This window comes from Sander lucioperca, chromosome 8 (genome assembly GCF_008315115.2).
Source record: "Sander lucioperca isolate FBNREF2018 chromosome 8, SLUC_FBN_1.2, whole genome shotgun sequence".
Taxonomy (NCBI): Eukaryota; Metazoa; Chordata; class Actinopteri; order Perciformes; family Percidae; genus Sander; species Sander lucioperca.
The window spans coordinates 27,675,333-27,698,715 of NC_050180.1; the positions used below are offsets into that span (position 1 = coordinate 27,675,333).

General features: G+C 39.6%; 1 protein-coding gene across 4 annotated transcripts in view; it reads right to left on the reverse strand.

Moving 5' to 3' along the window:
- zbbx (zinc finger, B-box domain containing) overlaps positions 1-23,383 on the reverse strand; it is a 58,484-nt gene that overhangs the window by 21,305 nt on the left and 13,796 nt on the right. For 3 of the 4 annotated variants that reach the window (XM_031290887.2, XM_031290888.2, XM_031290884.2), the window contains exons 4-11: positions 22,690-22,792; positions 21,898-21,949; positions 20,783-20,898; positions 17,319-17,414; positions 13,549-13,752; positions 8,828-9,044; positions 6,481-6,649; positions 2,917-3,017 (exon numbers count right to left, since the gene is read on the reverse strand). In XM_031290887.2, coding sequence (XP_031146747.1) covers positions 2,917-3,017; positions 6,481-6,649; positions 8,828-9,044; positions 13,549-13,752; positions 17,319-17,414; positions 20,783-20,898; positions 21,898-21,949; positions 22,690-22,792 — 1,058 coding nt within the window. The remainder of the gene's footprint in view (positions 1-2,916; positions 3,018-6,480; positions 6,650-8,827; positions 9,045-13,548; positions 13,753-17,318; positions 17,415-20,782; positions 20,899-21,897; positions 21,950-22,689; positions 22,793-23,383) is intronic. The other variant, XM_031290886.2, reaches the window with a different exon arrangement.

Genomic DNA, 23,383 nt, shown 5'->3' on the forward strand with positions numbered 1-23,383 from the left:
TTTCTTTGCCTTAAAGCACCCATATTATGCTCATTTTCAGGTTCATAATTGTATTTTAAGGTTGTACCAGAATAGGTTTACATGGTTTAATTTTCAAAAAACACCATATTTTTGTTGTACTGCACCGCTCTCTCTCACTGCTGCAGATCCTCTTTTCAGCTGGTCTCTGTTTTAGCTACAGAGTGAGACCTCGTTTCTTCTTCTTCTTCTGTACTATCTTTGATTGCACTGCACATGCTCAGTAGCTCAGGTGTAGATCATGTCAGCTAGCTAGTTCCATAGACAGTAAAAGAAAGGCTGTTTCTACAACTTCGGTCAGTTACAAGACAGGATTAGCTGGGAGACTTCTAAATGAGGGCGCACATGTAAGTAGTTCTTTTGTAGATTATGGTGAACTTGTGTGTGTGTTGTAGCAGTGCTTTGCTAGGTAGCATGCTAGTGTTAGCATTAGCATGCTAACGCTACGAGCTAATGCTTGTGTTTAGCCTGCTCGTTTCGGCTTGTGACGTCACAAGCCGTGCCGATTTTGAACAGCTCACCCAGAGACTGAAGGCAGGACACATTCAGAAACTGTATCTCACTCTAAACAGCATGGGTGGATTTTTTTCAAAGTTTGTATGTGTGTGGAAGCACCAGAGACACAACATAACAACCCAAATCCTAGAAAAAGTGATTTTTTTCATAATATGGGCACTTTAAGCTGTAAATTGTTCAGTCTGTGTCTTTCTGTCGTACTACAAGTTACCTGTCTGTGCCACCTCCCTCTCTCTCTCTCTCTCTCTCTCTCTCTCTCATACTAACAATTCTTCTATCACATCACTACATGGGTCTGACAGCTCAGGAAAATGAGAATTTAAAACAAGAGAGAGCTCCCCACATGATGCAGGAAAACAGCTTTTATTATTCATGGGCACACACATAGCCCACCCTTTCATATTCAAAGACAGGAGAGGAGGACAAACTCGGCAACCTGTTGTAGTTGGCATGCGTTGGCAAAGTTTGAAGCAGGTGGAAGGAATAGTTTATCAGCTGCTAAACAGCTCTATATTTCCCAAAGACACTGCCGTCTTCCTCACATCTGCATATCACTGAAACAATGGAATGTCAATTATTAAACTGTGTGCAGAGAAATTAAATTCATGATGTGAATAACTGTGTTTTTAGTAGACAAGGATCAGTATATTTAAGAGCTTGAGTAGTTTGAGAAAGCTACAGAGATGTGATGGAACAAGAAGTTGCCTAAGATAAGTGCAGATCTGCCTGTATGTCTTTATGTTAGGAAGTGTGATGCAGGAAGATTTCTGGTATACTTATATTTGTTTGATATATATATATTTTGATACAACCCTCCATGCCCTTGAAAAAGTATGACAAAAGTGTACCATACTCAGATTCACGAAACAAATTGTCAAAGTTCTGGGTGAATGTTGGGTTAATGAGAATTTTGCAACTAAGATACTGGGTCATGCAATTGAAAAGGTTAAGAACCCCTCCTTTGGGGAGCTCCTCCAAAAGAGCATTTTTCACAAAATAAAACTATGTAACCACTTGCAACAAATGGTCTAATCCTCTGAAGTTAATGTCTCTGTCTGAACTTAAAGCCTTCAGCCTCAAAAAGTCTAAGATCTGACGGAAACAGTCTGATCGCTAATAGCTTACTTACCATGTATCTAGAGGTTATTCTTGAATTTCATGTCTGTGTCATGTTGCGTAATCAAGTCCTTCCTCAAAACAAATGTTTTGTTCTAGGTCACACTGGTAGCTTAAAGCTTATTTAAAGAATCAACCAGAATTTGGGAAGAGGGAGAGTGATTAGTATGTTTTGAATGGGATTTATAAAAGTGCAACCCATGGTTGAATAGCAGGCATTATTAAATATGCTGGGACAGTGAGAGAAAGAAGTGAGAAAAGTACAAAGCTGACTATCTGTAAAAGTTGTAATACTTAGGAGACAGGAGCAGTTTCAAGCTGTATAGTTACTTTTTAGACTGTTGTTAAGGCATCACTGATGCATTAGACCAGACACAGTTTAGAGCTGCAAGAGATATTGTTAATTCATAATATGTACCCTAGTCCTTAAAGAACACTCCAGTTACTAAAAAATATTAGTCAACTATACACTTTACTGTGTCAAATTTGGGTGGTTTCCTTGTCACATATTAAACATTCAATGGGGAGCACAGGGAACCATTTTGACCTCAAATGATTTTGAAAGAAACAACTATTTGAGATAGACAGCTATGAGAAAAGGGGCAAGCAAGGACTTGCAGATCCTAACAAGGTCAGGATTGGAGTGAATGTTGATTGATGTGATGAGAGGCAGTTGACAGCCCCAGGGTCCAGAGGTTTGGAAGGGGAGAGATAACCGTGGTCTACCCGTCTCCTGACAGCCTCGGCTGGGGGCCAGACAGCCAGGACACTCCCCTGACTGATGAGCTCCAGGCCCTGAGCCTCAGACTACAGGCCAACCCCCACCCCACCCCCTCTCCATGCCCCATTCCTTACCCAGGCAGAGTGCAACCTGTCAGGCATGAGCCACCTCTAACGGCCCTCTGCCCACACAATCACAGCCAGTGATTACCCGTCAGACCGCCTCGGACGGATGGGCAGGCACTGATACGTGTGACCCGTAGAGAAGGTGTGTGTGTGTGTGTGTGTGTGTGTGTGTGTGTGTGTGTGTGTGTGTGTGTGTGTGTGTGTGTGTGTGTGTGTGTGTGATCTGTCAAACTACTTTGTCCGTAGCTGTTTCTTTGGTCTAAGAGCCTGTTCCGGTATGTACAGTATATCAGAAAAGTGTCATGTACAGCAAGAGCACAAAACACGTCAAAAGATGCTAATGGCTAACAGTGTGTGTGTGTGTGTGTGTGTGTGTGTGTGTGTGTGTGTGTGTGTGTGTGTGTGTGTCACATGTTTTACCTGTTAGGCAGCTTGCAGTCTTCTCCCCAGTGTTTGTGTTAGGTAGTGATTTTAAATCTGTACTGAAGGCCAACGATGGACGATAGGTTTCGATTGGTGTTCTGGAAACAGAAAATGATAAATATACATGAATAAGGAATAAAACATAAACCCCATACACTCTAGGCCTGATCCCAAACAAAACAATAATATTGACTGAGTAACAATTGTCTTATTTTCCTCTTTTCAGTCCCATGCTCTTTCTTTAACTCTCTTATCCTGAAACCTGGATGGCTGAATGGATAGGTGGATGTATTGATGTTTGCAAGGATGCTTTGTAAATTAGTTTTGTTCTCGTCAAATCATTCAGCTGTGATCAGCCCCACCCAAACAGTCCTTCACGTTGGCTCTCTTTATGTTTTTCTCTGTCTCTTTAATGTATTCAGAGGGTCTTGTTTAATCCTGTACCTCACATCCCTTTCTCTGACTATCACTATTTGTTTTCCCTACAGTACTTGCTACATGCAGTAGCCTCACTAGCCTTAGGCTGTTTGCATTTAGGCTTTTGCCAGGGCCCAGGAAAAATAAGCATGTTGCTCTTTAGGGGTCTTGGATTTTTTACCTCCCTTTGGAGATACATGTTTGATAAAGAGATCTTCAACCAATTGAACCTGGTTTGGAAATCCACAAAGGCAAAAAACCAACCCTGGTGAAGTGTTCTTGAGGAAGTATTTTGAATCCCTACCAAATTAGCCTGCACCCTGTAAGGAAGAGCTAGAGAAGAGCTTCCCTACAGTAATTAATACAGCAGCAAATTATTAATAAGTCTCTCTAAAAAAAGGAGAAAATGAGATACAGTATAACTGCAATGCAATTGAATGCAATTTGTATGCAATTGAGTGAATGGGAGGCACCGCTGAGTGATGTATAAGACCTGCTCTCTCAGCTTGTCAATTCTATTTATGATACTTCATCAGAAACAATACTTCATTTTGGTTTAAGCATTTTTTAAAGATCTCTCCTCTGCAATAAAGCAAAGTTAAAGCAAGAGGAATTTTGACAGCAATGAGCCCTTCAATAGGACCATTATTAGTGCTGTATTTGCCTTGTGGACAGCAGCTTAGCTCAATCAAATTTGACATTTGTACCAAAAGTGCTTTATGGAAGTCACAACATCTTTGGTGATATTTCATCCATTACTCCAACTAGCTAAGCTTCTATTTCTGTACTTGAAGGTGAAACTTTAGCTCTAAGTAAAGTAACTGTATGGCACAGGTCAAATTAGGTGTTTCAGACCAGTCCAACCTGTCTTTTACTATAAAAAACAATTGACAGTTTATAGTCAAATAGATAAAAAAAAAAAAAAAGATCTCTAAAGTCTCGGTGGAGAAACAATGTAAAGAAAACAATAGATGTGTTGACATTTTTGTTGATAAGAGTTGTATTGAGGCATTCTGAAATCTACTGTGTATGCTCAAGCATAACGAAGAGAGTTATTTTCAAGCTAATAACCTAATGGCTCTGCCCTTATTCCTTTCATACACAGACTTGGAACAACATCATCAGCCCACTGGAGTTGTGTGAATAAGCCAATAATGGCTCTATGGCTTGTGTTATGTGCAGGCAGGTCACTGTGTCTTATTGTGTGTAGGCTCCCATGTAATTTATTTTTTACTTTGAGAAAGCCTTGTAGATGACTTGTACTTTAAAGCGATTACAAGTAACAATAGTCTTTTTCCTTGGATAAAAAATAACAAAAATCACATTGGACTAGATTTAGGTTTTAAATTTGGCATTACAAGTAGGATGCAGTCAGGTCAGGTCTTACAGACGTAGCTCTAGGCCAGTTCAGATCTCAGTTATATGCCTGTTCAGACTTTTATTTCAGGGTTCAGTGCCTTGATCAAAGATACTTTGACTCTGACAGTTGATGGAAGGGCTAGCATTCACTTAGCCCACCAACACTGCCCAGCCAGCTCAGGAAATCAGATTGATGCCCCCCCGGTCACAAGCTTGCTTTCTGTAACTTGCATGCCACCCACAAATCTAACAAGGTGATAGAATTTATGACTCTAATATAGCTGAACACTTTTAGCAAATTCTTTTAAACTCCTTCCTCCCCCACGCTCCCTCTTCCCTTCACTCTCTTTCCCATTATTTTAGAGACTTGTTAAAATTCAGCCTCCCACTCTTTCTTTCTGCCAGCCAGCTAGTCTTTCTGTCTCTCCATTAAGCTCTGCCACCATCACCGCTGCAGGCTTATTGCACTCTAGATTGGCTCTCTAGTCTATTCCAGAGTTAAAGGCTGCTACAGCTGGGGACGTAGAACATTCCAGCTCAGGCAGTCAGCAGGCCTAAAACTACAGTCTGCTCTCCTCTCCTCTGGCCTGCTCTCCAGTGGGCTACTCAGCCCAAAAGGAGCCGCTTAAATAAAGGGCTGTAATAATGGGACCTGCTGAAGCCAGACCCTCAGGCAGTCTATTGCACAATAAGTGCTGAGAAACTCCTATTACACCGGTGGTTTATGTAGGCTGATTACAGAGAGGCAGGAGATGCAGCAGGGGCATGTGTGGTGGTGGCAAGAGAAGGTGTATGTGATGTGAAAACTGTGTGGGCACATGTGGATGTATTTGTGTCCTCAGTAATGGAAATGACAACAAAGAGAAGGTGTGCGTGATGTGAGAAGTAGAGCTTGTTGTGTGTGTGTGTGTGTGTGTGTGTGTGTGTGTGTGTGTGTGTGTGTGTGTGTGTGTGTGTGCGTGCATGTGTACTGCAATGGTCTAATGTTCATGGGCACATGTAGACACGAAGGTGAGAGAGAGAGAGAGAGAGAGAGCAGTGGTGATCGAGCGAGCTAGAGGGGCGTGACACCCGCACACTGCAAAAGAAAAAGAAAATAAAAAATACAGACAGGGTCTCTGCAGATACAGACACCACACACTTTTAGTAGGTCATAAGTGATGATTGAGAGGAATAACTTTTGTATTAGTCTATATGTTGTTTTTAGTAAAATCCTGCATTATAAACTACATCACAGCCTGATCTCGCCATTCTCTATAGTACTCAATAAACTTTAGCCTGACTAATCATAGATACAGTAAATTTATAACATCTAAGCCCTCTAAGAAAAAGTAGTCCATACTAGAATACTTGGAAATCATCCATTTTTTTTAAGAAGCAATTACAAGGGCTTAGAAACATCAGTTGGCACCAGGAAGGGAACATGAAGAAATCAAGGTAATGGAACAGCAGAGAGGCACTGAGGAGTTGTTTATTATATTGCTTGAAGTTGATAGAAAGCCCACTAGCACAACTAACTTTCGAGTTTCGATTTTTCCTAAAAATATCTATTTATTTTGTTATTTATTCATCAGTAGACACTGCCTGAATGGATCCAATGTAGACACTTTTAGACAAGCTGTCAGTGCATACTGAGTATACTGCATACTAAGTATGTAGTATTAAGTACATGCATAAAGTATGTAGAGCACAGCTTCGCATGGAGCACTTTGCCTAAACCCCATGACAGAAGCCTCGGCTTTAGAATACGTGTGCATTCAAATTGTTATCTGTCTTTCTGTGTACCTGCGGTGCTTCTTGAGAAGCAATCTATCCATGTAGGTAAGGTTATTTCCTGTGAACTCCACCCTGACAGGTACCCTCCCTTCTCCCCCTTCTCCCCCTTCTCTTCCTCGTCCTTCATCTCCTCTGTCTGGAGCGAGGTCAGCCTGGGTCGCCATAGCTGACACTGATAGTGGAGAAAAATGGGGAAGGGGTGATCACACAAAAATAAAGTTAAGTTAAGAGAGAGGAGGAGGAGGAGGAAAACACAGCCAAAAGGAAAGAGGGAGTCAGACAAAGGTAGAAAAGAGAACAGAAAAACATCATACGCCAGCTTCTCAACACCTTTCTCAAAACACTCCCCTTATGAAGTGAGAAAACACCTTGTCACTGTGCCAAGAGTGTCAAAACACAAACAGACAGGAGAGAGCCCCCTGGGAATAAGAAAAAGATGTACACAATACAAAAGGAACATAGTAAGCGCATGAGAGAAAGGGAAGATAGAGGTAAGAAAAAAGTTATGATTGTACTCCAGACACTTTGGCAGTCCACAGTGGCGGCTTTAAATTGGGCCTGGGTGCCATTGGCCTGACAGAAATAATTAGGGCTGGAGGGGCTAGTAGCAATTTGCAGAGCAGAGCGAAGGCAGAGAGGAGCAGAGTCTGTCCAAGCAGTAAAGCAAAGAAAATAGGAGGCCTAATAAAACGCACAAACACCTAGACACATACACACACAACCTGGAATAATAGCGCTTTTAATACACACCCACATAAACCTGGACACACAAACACTGTAGCACATGCGCACATTTAGAAACCCAGTATATATGAAAAGGCATAAAAATTGCCTGACGCAGTGGAGCTTGTACACATACGCATACACACAACTAAGGCGATTAGTGCTGTGGTGTGGAGTAGGGCCACCCCGAACACTCCTCTCATTATCTCAATATGCTACAGCCATGGATTACCCTCCTACTGCAGTGGTAAGCACTTTCTATAAGGCCTTAACAGATCAGAGCACAGACAGGGAGAGAGGGAGCAGGAAAGCTGAGAAGTAGGTGAAAATGGAATAGAAGGAGAAGAGCGGGAGAGAGGAAGAGCCAAGAAGAGAAAGATGTAGCGAGCAAAAGTAGAAAAAAATATAAAAAACATTCAAGTCTTAAGTATCAAGTATTACTGTATATATACATACAACGTTGACATACCTGCACTCAAAGGTGAAGTCTGCGATTCTGGAGAAAGATTTTGATATTTGAACATAAGACCACGAACAGAATAGTATTGTGTGGCTTGGTCCGAGCCACTTAGTTTGTTTCCCATTTAAAGAGCCAGGGCAGTGCATGAACACCAGATTACACACAAATGCACACACATAACGGGCCCCTAGCGGATTGCAAGTAAATATTTGCTGCATTTGACAAAAAGTGTATTAAAATTGCAGACTCCACTTTTAAAGAGGAATTCCAGTATTTTGCAACCTTGACACAATATTCCCATCCATTTGTGTGTAGGTGACTAATGTGAAGAAAGATTTTTGAAATTGGTCCAGTATTAAGCGAGAATGCTGTAACCAGCAGCATCCTCTGCGAACCCTTTGGGGCATTAGCAATCCGTCAATGGGCACCCAGTAAAAATGCAAGTGTCCAGGTTAAAAAATACCAACATTCCTTTAACTGTTGCAATTTGTAAGGGAGACATAGATTCATCTGATAGTTATATGTGCTTTGTAGAATTAGCTTTTACATGCAAAACAAAGGAAAATGAATTAAATAGGATACTCTATATATACTCCACTACATGGAGCATTACACTAAGCACCACTTGGACCATCACAACATACCACACCAGGTGTGTCAAACACCTTAATGGGACCACTCTTCAGAATAAGTACTGTCATTAACTATTTATATTTTAACTTAGGTTAAAAAAAAATGGAATGCAGAGCTTTGGCTTTAATCAAGGTAAGGATTGCTACTTTTACTTAAAGTTCCACTAATCAATATTTGTATGCTACTACATAATTAATCAAATGACAATGGGTAATATGAAAGGGTTCATTCACAGTGACAACACAACACAGAGTTATCACCCAACTCCCTGGTGAGAGACTGACAAGAGGGGAGAAAAGGATAGGATACTCCAACCGTTTCTCAACACAAGTTCAACATTATACGGTTAACATGCACATTATTTGTTCTTACTTGTATTGCATTGCACTCAATTGCACAGGTGTTCATGATATTCTTTCTAACCAACAGGTCATCCTGTTATTTGTTACCTGGTTGCGCCATAAACCCGATCCCTCACCCAACCTTATCCTGTGTGTATGTGTATGTCTGTTGGCCTGCAACCTTGTGTATGCAGATCACCTGGTCGGATGGGTGTCCACATTGCATCCTCACTCGTGGGTTCTCCTGCTTCATCACTCTTCTCTCCTCTCCACTGTTTCAGAGCTTCCTGGAAAGATCTCGCAGACTCCTCCTCATTGTACTCTCCTCTAAGAAGAGAGGTGGGAAATCCCCTCTCATCCTGACCCTCTTCAATCATTTCCACCTTTTCCTCGTCTTTGTGGTTTATAGCCAACACCTGTAACAAAAAGAATATCTCCTGGTTTTAGTTAGTAATGGATGGCCAAAATATGCTTAGCTTCCCTAATGTATATGTATATCATTACTAAAGGTTAGCGCTACCATACATCACACAAATCTTGTTTTCTGATGTACTAACAGAAAAATGTAAAGTGTATGATTGTGTACTTTCCCTTTGCAATGCTAAATATTAATTTGTTGATGAGTGCAAAATAACGGAAAGGACAGTAAATGAGATTTTGAATGCTGCAGGCACACTATTGTCTAATGACTCTTCAGGCAAGGGCAAGGAAAAACATGCCTTTACATTTTGCACACAAGCAAGCTTGGCTGTGACCTTGGCTACACCTTTGTTGAGACACTGTTAAAAAGTGATGGGGACATGTTCTAAACATATCTGTCTTCATTATTAGACCTTTTAAAAAGTAGCTTGCTTAGACTAAACAAAAATTGAAATATTCTCAATGCAGTTTCTACTCACTCCAGAAAACATGTCAAATGGTGACTGAGCTCAATGCCTTGTGGTTCCTAATGATGTATATTCATTTTCAGAGTAATATTAGTAGTTATTTTTGAAACATTTATCACATTACATACGTGTAACAAGTGTCACACAGAACAAGTATATAATCAGTTAGCACTCGGCAGTAGTTGACATTTTCTCATCTCAAGCTCATGGAAATCATGGTGAAAAGATTAAGTTAGACTCCTCTACTGTATATAAAAGATTAGAAATATTCTTAGAATTTTCAAATAGGAGATAGGTCATAGGAAAATTGGGTGCGATGTACACCCCTTTATATATATATATATATATATATATATATATATATATATAAAGGGGTGTACATCGCATATATATATATAAAGATTTCAAGAATCTTGAGCGGTATACTGGGCAGTGGGTTCATATTTTTACATATTCAGCCCGTTAAAGATAATTGGTGACGTTTTAGGTCAGTTGAACACCAGTTTGATATATATAGTATACCGATCTTCAAAGGAACTTCTGATCCCAACTGTTTGATATGACTGCTGTGTGAATAAGGTCAAATAAGCTCTGTGGTGTAAAGAGTCTGAAATGTCAATCTAACTGTTTTTGCCAGACCTAGACTGTTGGGGAGCATGTTTAGTCCAAAGGTACATGCAGTTCAGAAGCCTGCCTGTAGATACAACCCGTGGATACAGCGTCAATTAGGGTCTGTTTGAAGGCTTTTCAATTGACACACAGGGTGCAGAGGTAAAACTCACACAGTACAAAGGCTTGACATGTTTCTGCTGATTTGTCACAGCAGGTAAACTCTAAATGGAAAGAAGTTAGCCAATAAGAGTCAATAACCATTTGGAGAAAAAAAATCATACCAACTGTTGGTAAAAGCACATTTTTTATGGATTGTCTTTTTTAAAAATGTTTTTAAAAATGTGTGGACAAAGTTGAAACTTGTAATGGCAAAATATGGCTAAACAGTAACATTTGTAATTAAAGATTCTGCACTGTTCCCTAAAATAAAGTTCTTGTTTGTTGTAAAAAAAAAAAAAAAAAAATACTAAATTGCATATCCATATTCTTGACTTGTGATGTGCTGATTTTAACCCAGTGCCTTTTACATTTAAAGCTTTGACCTGCTGTTTTTGTCCAGAGAAAACCTTTCTTGTGTTGTCATATGCTAACAACAGTAAGAAGCACAAGAAAGGCCACACACCCAGATAGCAGTGTTAATGCAATTCCCACTGCCACTTGCAGAACATCTTTTAGTAACACTAATTACATCATTATTAACCTGTTATTATATTTTCTTTCTCTTTCTTCCTTTGTGTCACCAAAAACTGAACACAATGCACCTTTTCGTGTTCAGTTGCAGGGGAGCAAAATCAGTGAATGGGTTGCCATAGTGGTCCCTACAGTGTTGTGTAATGGACACATGGTGTTAGGAGGAGTATTTGGATGTGTTTGTGCTTGTATATTGTGTATGTGTGTTCTGTTAGTACTGTATATGCCTAATTAAGTGAGTCAATGTATTTCTACACAACTGTATTGTTTATCCTACACTCAGCCCTTGATCACATATATGCACAGTACAGTAACTTAGATCACAAACTCTATTTGTTGTACCATCCCAGAGAAGAATGCCTTATGCAGTGCTACTGGTCACAACCCCCAAAGGGTATCTTAAAATCTATCACGCATAAAAATAAACTTTACAAACGTTCCTTAAAAAACCCAAGTGCTGGACAAGGAACTATACACTAATTATAGGAATAAACTTACACATATAATAAGGAAAAGTATAAGTAACCACTTTACACACCTCATACAAGCATCACAGGGTTACTCCAAGAAGTCTTGGAAAGTGCTAAATGAAGTCCTTAACAAGAGCCATAACAGCACCGTGCTCCCAAATACTGCGGACATACACTCACATTTAAGTAATAATTTCACTAATGACATTGATCTAGCAAATAACTTTAATAATTACTTTGTCTCCATTGGGGAACAACTCTCTAACAAAATAAACCAACCTCAAGTTATCTCTTTTAACCATTACTTGCCGGGCAACTATGTCAATTCCTTTTTTATGAAGCCAACTGACTGCAATGAAGTCTATAAAATCATTACAAACTTACGAAGCTCATACACTGCCGGTGAGGATGAAATCTGTAGTAAAATTCTGAAAGCCATTGCATTTGATATCATGGAGCCACTTACTTATTGTATCAATCTTTCACTGCTCTCTGGAATTGTCCCGAAAAGGGCAAAAATTGCAAGAATTATACCAGTATTTAAATCTGGGGATAAAAATGATATAAGCAATTATCGTCCTATATCAATCTTGCCTACAATCTCTAAGGTCTTAGAAAGAGTAGTGTACAATAGGTTAAATTGCTACCTTGATAAGCTAAATATTATTGCTTCATACCAATATGGCTTTAGGAAAAGAAGTACTACATGCATGGCTGTACTAGATCTGATTGAAAAGATCAATGATGCCATTGATAAAGGTGACTGTGGTATAGGTATTTTTTTAGATTTATCCAAGGCATTTGATACTATTGATTTTAACATCTTATTGAATAAATTACATCATTATGGAAGGAGGACTAGCACTTAGCTGGTTCACAAGTTATTTATTTGGCAGACAGCAATATGTAAATATTAAAGAACAAATTTCCATAAGCAAACCCATCAAATTTGGAGTCCCCCAGGGATCCATTTTGGGCCCTCTTCTCTTTATATTATATATTAATGACTTTGAAAATTCCACCATGGTTTTACACAGTTTTATTTGCTGAAGACACTAATTTATTTATGTCACATAAGAGTCCAGTTGGACTGCAAGAAATAATAGAGAGGTAAGAAATGTAGAAATTTGGTTTTGGTGTAATAAATAACATCTTAACATCAATAAGATGAACTACATTGTGTTTCATTCCAACAAAAATCAAATGGAAAACAAGCATGTTTGTCTTAAAATAAATGAACAAATTAATGAAAGAGTAAACACCACTAAATTCCTCGGAGTCTATATTGATGAATGTTTCATGTTCAAATGCCATATTGATCATCTAACAAAAAAATTATCTAAATATGTTTTTTAAAGTAAGACATTTACTCCCACACTCAGCACTTCTCACCTTATATAAAACCTTGTTTGAGCCCCATTTAAACTACTGTAATGTCATATGGTGTAACACTTTTCCCAGCCACTTTAAAAAACTACAGATTTTACAGAAAAAAATCATACGGCCATTAACGTGGTCTGAGCGACAAAATAGAGGACGAGTGGGGGTATTGCCCTCGTCCTCTATTTCGTCGCCTTGGTTTATAAAGGCGTACCGAATATAATGTCTTTCATAATGCCTGCATGATATTCCAGGTCATTCATAGGTTAAACTACCGATTGTGTGAGCTTATTCCAATCAGTCGTCCCCTGCACACTTATGACACAGGGGTAAAACACCTAACCACTGGCAAAAAACGACGGCTAAAGTGTAGTGTAGTGTAGTTTGTAGGGGGACCGCAGATTTGAAACAAGCTTGAGGAAAACTTGAAAGTGTCGCATTCCGTCTCCATCTTCAAGAAAAGTCTCAAGGAAAAATTGCTCATAACATATGATTGTTGATTATTCCGTAAGTGCTATAGTTTGTGCTGGGATCGTCTGTCTGTTTGTAGTATTTGTCTATGTTGAGTCTATTGTGACTGGATTTGTTGATTTTGTTAAGTGTCTGTATTCTGTTGTATTCTGGATTTGTCTATTTTGTGTCTATGGTAAATTGAGTTTTTGATTTGTATATTATCTGTTGTTTGTTTATTGTTATCGGGCCCCCTCCGAAAAGCTTTTAGTAGCTTATTTGGGGTTCCCCATTTCACGCGGCTTACATATGCTCATTGTACCTTCTGAAATTGTGTTTAATGATACATTAATAATGTGTGAAATAAAGAGTGTGATATGCAAAAAGTGGTGTATATGACTATATATGTAACAGTATAGATTACCACCTACCTGGCTGGAATTAGGGTGCAATTGCATAGGTTTTGCCACAGCCTCTGTTCCTTTTTCTGGGCTCTGATCTCCTCTTCTAGTAATTGCATTAGAATTGGGACTGGGATTAGGATTAATAAAGGTACTGGGATAGGAGCTAGGGTTAATCTGTTTCTGGAAGCAGCTGACCACATCTCGAGTGCTCACATGGGTCTGTAAATCTTTCTGTAAAAGAAGGTCATAGTATATGAGATTAGATCAACATTGTTGTTACTGAGAAAAATGGAAGCAGCTGGCATTTACATACATACTTACATTTACATTAAATAAAATAGGAAAAATAACAGAAAAAAACAATAATTTGCATACACTGCATAAAAGCAAGAGATAATACTGCATAGAAATGAAATTAGTCAGTTATTAATCAAAGCTGTGCATTTTGTGTGAGAAGAATAAAGCAACAGGACTGAGGCGGTAGCCTCTTCATCAGCATGGTTGCTATTGTCCCCACTGTCTACAACTGTGACCAACAACAACAACAAAGCGTCAGAATTGTCAAACAGTAGACAAGAGACGAATCAGTCACAACTTTACCACAAATGTTCATAAAATTAAGTATTACCAAGCAAGTTCTACTTCATTTACGTAACGACATAAAGGCAATGAGATAAGGCCACTATAGACAGCTGCCATGAACCCCATTTAGAGGGTACAACCTAATCATTTTAAATGCTAATACCTACATCACTAGCATAACCTTGAAAGTCACACTGATGAACTCAATTTTATAGAGTTTAATGTATGCACCTTTATTTTATGTAAATGGCACCACAAAGAACCAAGCTAGCACCACACTTTATATGTATATTGCCTTTACACTACATACCATTTTAACCACAAAGCAATACGGATCTATTGAGAAAGTATATCCAATAATGCATCACACGTACACCAAGCCTCCTTTATTTTTTTTTTTAAAACATTCATTCACACAGAATGTGATCAGATATCTCCATATTGTACTTATGGACAAGAGAAAATGGGAAGCACACTTCATGAGTGCTAATTGATTTTCTCTATTCCACAGGCTGAATTCATTATTCTGTTCCATTAATCACCACAGGCCAGTAGGGCAGCTGAGGTAAACCCGTCTGCAGACTGTTATCCTGTCCTTGATGATGTCCAACAAAAACACACAAACATGTCATGGAAATGGGGAGGAACTGAGACACCGAGAGCTTGAGAAAGACAAAATTCAGGCTAGGCTAGGAAACTACAGTATCCTTTTTCACATTTTATGATAGATATTATTGCTGGCCATGTAGCACTTTCATGAAGATTACGTTTTCTGTCAAGATCTAGCCCAGTTCTGCAGGACACTAGCAACCTATTGAGCAGTGAGGTTTTAGGATCACTTTAATCCTAGAAACAATAAAATTAGTTTTATGAGCCCCTTTGGCCCAGGGACCTTTGCGATTATCTTGGTAGTTTTACCCATGTGGGTGTGATACATGTCTAACAAATATGCACTAAATATGCCACATTTAAAGGAGGCCTGTTGCAGCATAAGATCAATTTACACCAGACATTTTCCTCTGCAGGACAGAAGCACAATCAAATGTGTGTCGTCTTCTGGTCGGGAGCTCTTTGTTTATGCCTATGAGGGATTCTGCATCTGTTCTAAAACAGTTGCGCACATTAATAATGCCATTATGGATAGATTAATCTGTACATGGCCAATCTGGCAAATACAGAGACTTGTTCTTTGTCTAAAAATATATCTGATCTCATCAGTGATAAAAGCAGTGTATAGTTCATTCAGTGACACTCTATCCATGTGTTGAATTAGTTAATTTAGTATCTCGTGGGAGGGAACTTGCCCATGGCCATGAAATCTTTAAGAATCAAATCTTTGTCTGCAAACAATCCCTTAAGCCTGGGTACATTTCTTTCCTCATCTTAACACCCTCTGATGGCAAATCTTTGCATCGCAAGAGGTTTGCAACTGCTGAAGCTATCTATCTTGCCCTGTTTCTCTCTGTCTTTTTAGTCACCAGCCAACTGTGCTTATAGGTCACATCGATGAAAACTTAAGGCCTGGGTATGCTTCAAACTAAGAGCTAGTCAGATCATCTAACACATCTAAAACCGCTTTCCTGGTGGCATAATTGGAAGGGGCTAAGTCCGACAAGTACTTTTACTTTTAATGCTTGACGTACATTTTCCTGATAATTCTTACATACTTTTAATATTTTTTCAATACAAAGTATTTTTACAGTGCGGTATTAGTACTTTTAATTAATTAAAGGATCTGAATACTTCTTCCACCACTGCTGGATAAAGTGGGCCAACATTATGTTATCTGATGTTGTGGACACAAACCCATCTGAGTGTTTGGAATAATTTCATTTGAATTATTTATTACATACCTCAGACTGGATATACAGTGCAACATCACACATTCATCATATCAACTCTGAATTGTGCACAAAAAGATTGTCTCTTAGTCAGATAATTTAGGGTTCAAGTTACCACATTGCCACACGTTAGCATCTAAAATGGGCAACCCCTACTATACTGTACCAGCTCCAGAATGCTGTTCAGCAGTTGAACGAGCACCTTTAACTTGCCTTTTAAAGGGGGGCAAGGGAATAGCATGCAAGTAATGCAGGGCAGGCTTTGTGCTTTCAATGTGATCAGGGAGATTAAATTATCTCAATTGTATGACTAAAAATCATCTGACATCCGAATTGTGATGCAACACAACCATCTGGTACTCTGGTACACCGGTTGAGATAAATCAAATACCAAGAATGCTTTACAAACATTAATTGAACCAGGTTTGTGTTTGTGTTTGTGTGTGTGTGTGTGTGTGTGTGTGTGTGTGTGTGTGTGTGTGTGTGTGTGTGTGTGTGTGTGTGCGCGCATGCGTGTGCGCGTGCGTGGCAAACGAAACAGGATTAGCAGAGGAGAGAGAGAGAGAGATGCCTGCGTCAGCTGCATGTGTATAATTCTCAGTCTTTATGTCCTGCCAAAACACACAGTTTTGCATGTGATTGAATAAGAGTATGCATGTGTATGTGTTTGAAACTGAGTAAGCTACCACCAATCACTGAGTGACTAAAAGCTTGGACATAGGGCTGGGTATTGTTCAAAAATTTTCAATAACGATACCAATAGCGTGACTTCGATACCGGTTCCTGAACAATACTATTTTCAATACCAATTTTACAAAACAAAAAGAAATTACAACATTACACGTTACGGCACAAATCTTTTTATTTTATTTTTTAGCTCCTACTACGTGAGCCCCGTCTCTGTGCGTAACATAGATATTTCCTGTGTGTCTTTACAACGTGTAAACGTCTAAACAGCCAATCACCAGCATTAATATATCTTGGTCTAAACAGCCAATCACCAGCATTATTATATCTTGGTAGAAGCATGCTGCATGCTAATAGACATTTTTCACAGCAGACATTTTGACTTGTCATAGTAGAAAAAGCACAGCTGAAATTGATAACCTTAACGATGGCTCAATTGCACAAGTGTCCCAGTAAACTATTTCAGTGAGTCAGCATGCACAATACCAGGGCCTCTCCTAAGTGGAATGCAGCCATCATTAATGGTTTTGAATACACCTGTGCTTTTCCTACTATGACATGTCAACATGTCTGCTGTGAAAAAGGTATAATGCCTCACTGACTCTGATGAGAATTACTCCTTAGACATTGAAATTGGGTATTGAATGATGAGGCAGATAGACTTGATGCTTGTGGGACCACGCTCACCTGAATGGGGATCATTCTATGGAGCTTCAGTGCTCCCTTCTGGTGGAACTTGGTAAAGCAGCCAATGCAGTAGTCCTCTGTGCACTCAGCACACATCTACAATACAGAGAAACACAGTAGCGTCAACGTGTGTGTGTGTGTGTGTGTGTGTGTGTGTGTGTGTGTGTGCGTGCATGTGAGAGAGAGACGGATGTGAAGAGTTGTGTGTTTGTATGTTTGTGTGTCTCAGACAAGCAGAATATTAAAAAAGAATGATCAGGTAAGTGCATGTACAGTATGTGCATGTGCACATTTGTGTAACAACCTGCATCGACAAGCAGAAGCTTCAGTAATACTTTAGAGATTTTAAAGATTTAAACCTACAGTTAGATATCATTTCCTTTCCTCTAACCTCAACCTTGCCAAACTTTGACAGGAGGGATGAATATTGAAATGGATTCTCTGGCAGGATGCTGCAAGGTGTGTGTGTGTGTGTGTGTGTGTGTGTGTGCGTGCATGTGAGTGAATGCATCTTAAGGGAGGTCATTATCATTTCTATCTGTGAGAATCCGGTCTTATTAGTGGGGAAAAGTCCTTGTATCAGCAGGTTGGGTAGATAGGCCTAGACCGGGTGGACGGAGCACACAGGCGAGGCCAGGAGGAGACAGTGAATGAGGGGGAGGGAGTATGTGCAAGGGGGAGTGGGAAGAAGAAAAAGACCAAGGCTCCTTAAAATTCATAAACAACAAACAGTAAAGAAACAGCCATCTTCAAATCAGTCAAATCATTTGTTTGGTTCCCTTCATTTAACAGGTTTATCTTCGTTATGGCCCACGGTTTTATCATCAATACCATGTCAAATTCAGAAAGTATAGTTAAGTGCGCTCTCTAAAGGAACAGTACAAAATTCTACAGTGTGATTTCTTTCTGGATCTTATGCCTTAGAACATTCCTTCTTAGTCCCTTTCTTGGTACTTCTTCACCTGTTTAATCAATGCTTATTTTAATAGATAATTGAGCGAAACAAGGCAATACAATAAACAAAAAATTTAACAATGCAAATTCATTGGGAATTGTGAGGTCTTACTGTGCAAATTAATTGTGCTTCTTTCTTTGTACACTCTTTTATCTCATCTTCTCCCCCTTTCAGTTCTTTATTGTGTATTAATTATGTTATTGTGTTTATGCTTTTTCACCCTTTACTTTTTTCTCACACAAATCGTGTTTGTGTGTGTGTGTGTGTGTGTGTGTGTGTGTGTGTGTGTGCACATGTGTGTGTGTGTGTGTTCACATGCAAGCCTACAGCTGCGACATTGCCCTTTAATGGCCCCATAAAACAGGGCCTCATTTCCCCTCTCAGGCCTGAGGATAAATTACAGCCACTCCCCAGGAGGCATCCCTATCAGGCTGCATGCGGCATATCACTGTGCTCTCCTGTGCTACACAGAAGGAAATTAGGTCCTTTTTTGCCTGGATGACTCTGGAATACAGCACAAGGCTAGGCATGCAGTGTGTTTGTGTGTGCATGTGCGATTTTGGTAAAGTGCCAATATATCTGAGTCATACTGTAGTTTAAAATAAGCCCAGATGTGTATATGATTGTGTGTTTCTGGGTGCGTGTGTGCGCATTTTTGTGCTTAAGTGCAGTTCCAGACAGAATGGCAGGGACAGAGTCGTAACGCTTTCCATTATTGCCATCATTATAGGGCCCAAGGGCTATCCAAAACGTGTGTGTGTGTGTGTGTGTGTGTGTGTCTGTGTGTTTAGCCCATGTGCTTGCCCAGACTACTATAAGCATTGCCATTAAGCCCATCACTATGGGGCATTGGGGGCATTGGGCCCTTCATTGGACAATTCACTGTCATCATCATCAAATGCACTATCAGGCAGATTACCGCATTACATTTTAACGCAATGTGTGTGGTGCGCTTAAAATAACTTATTCCATAACAAAAATGGCAGAAAAATGGTGGCTGTCAGTTCAATCAGTTCAACTCCTCCCTCTCCTTCATTCCCTCTATCAATCTCTGTCCCTTCCTCATCGCTCTCGTTCTCTCTCTCACTGTCTCTCAGAAGCATCATTCAGCGTTATTCAATACTAAACTTTGCTGGCTTTGCGGTCAGACATACAGTAGGAGCCGAATTACACAAGCCGCAGAAGATCTAGAAGGCGGAGATGTGGGAGTGACTGGTCATCAAGCATGTATTACTCAGCTCAGTTTGCCACAGTCCATTGTACACACACATGCATACACCAACACACATACAGTGTGGCTTTTCATTTCTCTCTCTCTCCCTTTTGTTCACACATACAGTTGCAGGCCATAGTCCCTCCTCCTCCTGAGCAAGAGTGGAGAAGAGCAAGAGTGAGAAAGAATAAACAACAGTGCCCTCAGAGGTCTAGAGTATCGATGAATGGATCTAGCTAAACTGTTATTAGTGCAAACACAAACACACAGAAAGACCAACAGATAGGACAGCAGGGGCTTCAGCGAGAAAGAGAGAGAAAGGGAGAAGAGACAAAGACAGATAAACATAATGGAGGGAGTTGAGAGAGCAATAAAGAAACAGGCGGGGATATGGCAGAGGGAAAAGGTAGGAGGAGAGAGGAGAAAATGTGTTAAAGTGTGAGAAAGAAAGAAAGAAAGAAAGAAAGTAAGAAAGGGTAAACATGTGATGCAAAGAGAAAGAGGGAAGCAGGATGGGAGCAGGAATCTGGATAACAGAGGGAGATACGCGCTGATGCAGGAGAAAGAGAGTGGGAGAGTGAGAAAAAGAGAGAAGGGAGAGAGAGACAGAAAATTAGAGGTTCAGAAATGTAGCTATGAGTGTACGTAGGTCAAGGTATTTGACTCCTTGGGCCGGATGCATAAAACTCTGTGTAGATTCACTCATTCTTCTCATCAGATTTATAAAGCTTTATGAAGCTGTTTTATAAATCTCAAACATTGTGGAACTTAGCGCATGTGCACAAGCCTTATTTCCACACACACAGTTATCCAAAATGCATGTAGAAACGCTCTTAAAAATCTGTTTGCATATCGATAGTTGTGCCTGCTCCACCAGTGAAATTGGCAAACAAGCTACACAAACTATGTTTTCCTATAAGGTTACACAACATTCCCACCACACATTCTTCTTTTATAAATACCACTTTATGTGTGGGAAATGGCATATGATTTTTCTTTGTGCATACGTTTCATTTATACATCTGGCCCCTGGTATTTTTCAGCATGTGTAAATGTCTGTGTATCAATCAGTGTAACATATCAATTTACAAATTAACCTAAAAAAAGCATGCCTCCAGAGGAGTGGTGTGTGTCTTTTTTGTCAGTTAAAAAGCTTGCCAGGTTAATGTTTGATGAGTGTTACTGAGCTTTATATCCAGAGAGGAAATTCTTTAACTGCCAAACATAGGAGTTACAAACATTTCAGCCATATAGTGTCTTCTGTGTAAGTCTATGGTTGTTCATTTGTGTGCTTACTAGTCCTGCAGTCTTGACTTCACATTGTCCACAGTATGTTCCCCTCAGCCTGTTTTTTCTTGTCGTCCGAAGACTGATGGTATCGGGTGGAGGCGGAGGCGGTGGCTGAGGTGGGGCTAAACAGAGCAAGTATACTGTTGTTAACACTTGGAAAGGGGATTTTATTTAATATTATTGAAATTTAAAGTGACACTTTGCCGATTTTAAACCAGCTCTGTGTCAAGGCAGTGTGGGCAGTGTGTTTAGATGGAGCTCCCCGCAGAGCGGAGCAGCGGACGGTCTGCAGAGATCGCGTCATCCAGCGGATCTCGGCAGATTTTCGCTATGCTAGGAGCTCCGTGCACTGGTGCCACGGAGGGACGCCAAGCCGTTCATCTAAACACAATGCCCACACTGCCATGACACAGAGCTAGTTTAAAATCAGCAAAATATCTGTTTAAATGATATCTATGTCAATTAATTCCTGCCCAGTCCAACAATAAAGTGTGTCAAAAATACAGTACAGTATAGTACATACAGCAAAATGCCACAAGAATTAGAAGTGCTTGTAGTTTTTGTACAAAAAACATAAAAAATCAACATGCTTATCTTCAGCCACTGCTGTGAAATGTAGTATATAGTAAATAACAACAAAATGCAAAGGGTATCACCCACAGTATTACAATTACAACTGACTGTATACTCCAAAACTGTTCCTTATAAAATGCATTTACTGTTGCTGTATACATTTAACACGCATCAGCACATTTTTAAACATTCTGATTCAAGGTGCAATTTTGTGCCTCAGGCATGTCCCACACATTAATAATCATGCCAAGGTATGCTACTGGTTACAGAGATCAATCTTCTCTAACAAGAGAACTCCACAGTCTGGCCCCTGTAATGCCAAGTATCCACCTTACTGAAGTAACCGTGAACAAGACACTGAACCTCTACCAGTTCCCAGGGTGCTGCTCTGTAGCTGCTCTTGAATGCTAACCTCCATGTGAAAAGTAGAAAGAAATTCAGTACAGTGTACTGTATCAAAGGACCCACGGTTTTTGAGAACACATCCGTGTATAGTCTACCTGGGTAACCCACAGCTGAAGCCAAAGTTGTGGCTGTCGACTACTCACCTGTCAGTGGCTCGTCCTTCAGCACTCGGATTTTCACCTTGCCTGCTGACAGCTGTTGAGTTGACAGGGAGTATCACATCAGTTCAGCGACTGTTTGTGTGAGCTCTCTGTTTATATAGGTGTAAGTAAAGTGTATGTTTGTTTGTATGTATGTATGTAAACTACTCTGTGGTCATCCTATATCATTTGCACTTTTACATCACTGCATTTGCAAACAAATAAATTAAAAAAACTTGCTACAAATGAGGTTTTTGAATATAAAACGAGTTAATCCATTCTTCAATTCAATCATGCTTGTTCTTTTTTACTCAGGCAGTGTAAACTTTAGAACATGAGTTACTTTCTAGTGTTAACCCCAAGGCAACATGCTTTCTCATCTGAGATATACAGTAGGGCACAAACTTCTCAAACCAAGGTGCAAAGAGCAATCCCAAGTCTGCTATGCACAATGTACTAAAGGAGTGGTCATACACTTTTGGTATTTTTTAATGGATGCAGGCACATGGTTCATCCAAAGCATTTAATGAAAATAGGAATTAGGAGACATCTATGCAGGTAACCCTCAAGGTCATAACCAACAAGAAAAAGCATCTCAGAGTTTAAGGAATCAGTCTTGAGAACAAGTGATGTATGTTCTTTTCCAGTAGTAATTAGCATGTGAACAAATGTGTAAGTGAATTTACTAAATATTATAATCATCTTACATCAATTACATTTATGAATGCACCGGTTACAACCAAATTACCACATCATACACACATCCCCAGATGTCTAGCTAGATTTCCCTTGTACCTTTTGGAGTCGGTTCTCCTTGTTCTTCTTGGCGCCGTTTGTGAGAGCATTGCTGTTTAAAGAACCACATTGTCCAGACTTCCATCTAAACCCTCCAGAATGCCTGAACAGACAGAAGGACAAAGGGAGAGAGAAAGTTTTTTATTTGGCAATTGTAAACCAAGAATCTTGAAATACAATTTCAGATCCCCTCAATCCTTTTGAATTTGACTTCACATATCTACCCATTGCTACCAGTATCAATAGCTTTCACATTTCAGAAACAGAGATTACATCTGTTTCTGTCCTTGATTTGATTGGTTTAAATGCCTATTTTTTCATGAAGACATACATTCATATCCATGAAATGTAACAGTCACTCTGATATTGATTCTACATTAGAAGATCTGGGTATGGGAGCTGAAAACATAACGACCCTTCATTAACAACAAAATGCCACACAGGCACAGACACACACATTAAAACACACACAGTTTTTCTCTGACAAATTCTCATTATATTTGAGGGCTTTGGTATAACTGCTCATGTACCATACAGTAGTTGAATAAAGCGTGGTGAATGGAGATTGATTCTTTACCACTCTAACTGTACAGAGCAAAATCATTCTAAACCTGTATTAGACTTGTAAGATTTTAGAATAAAACTGAAATGCAAACACCTTGTCATTCCTGTATTCCAATAGGGTGAAAGTAAT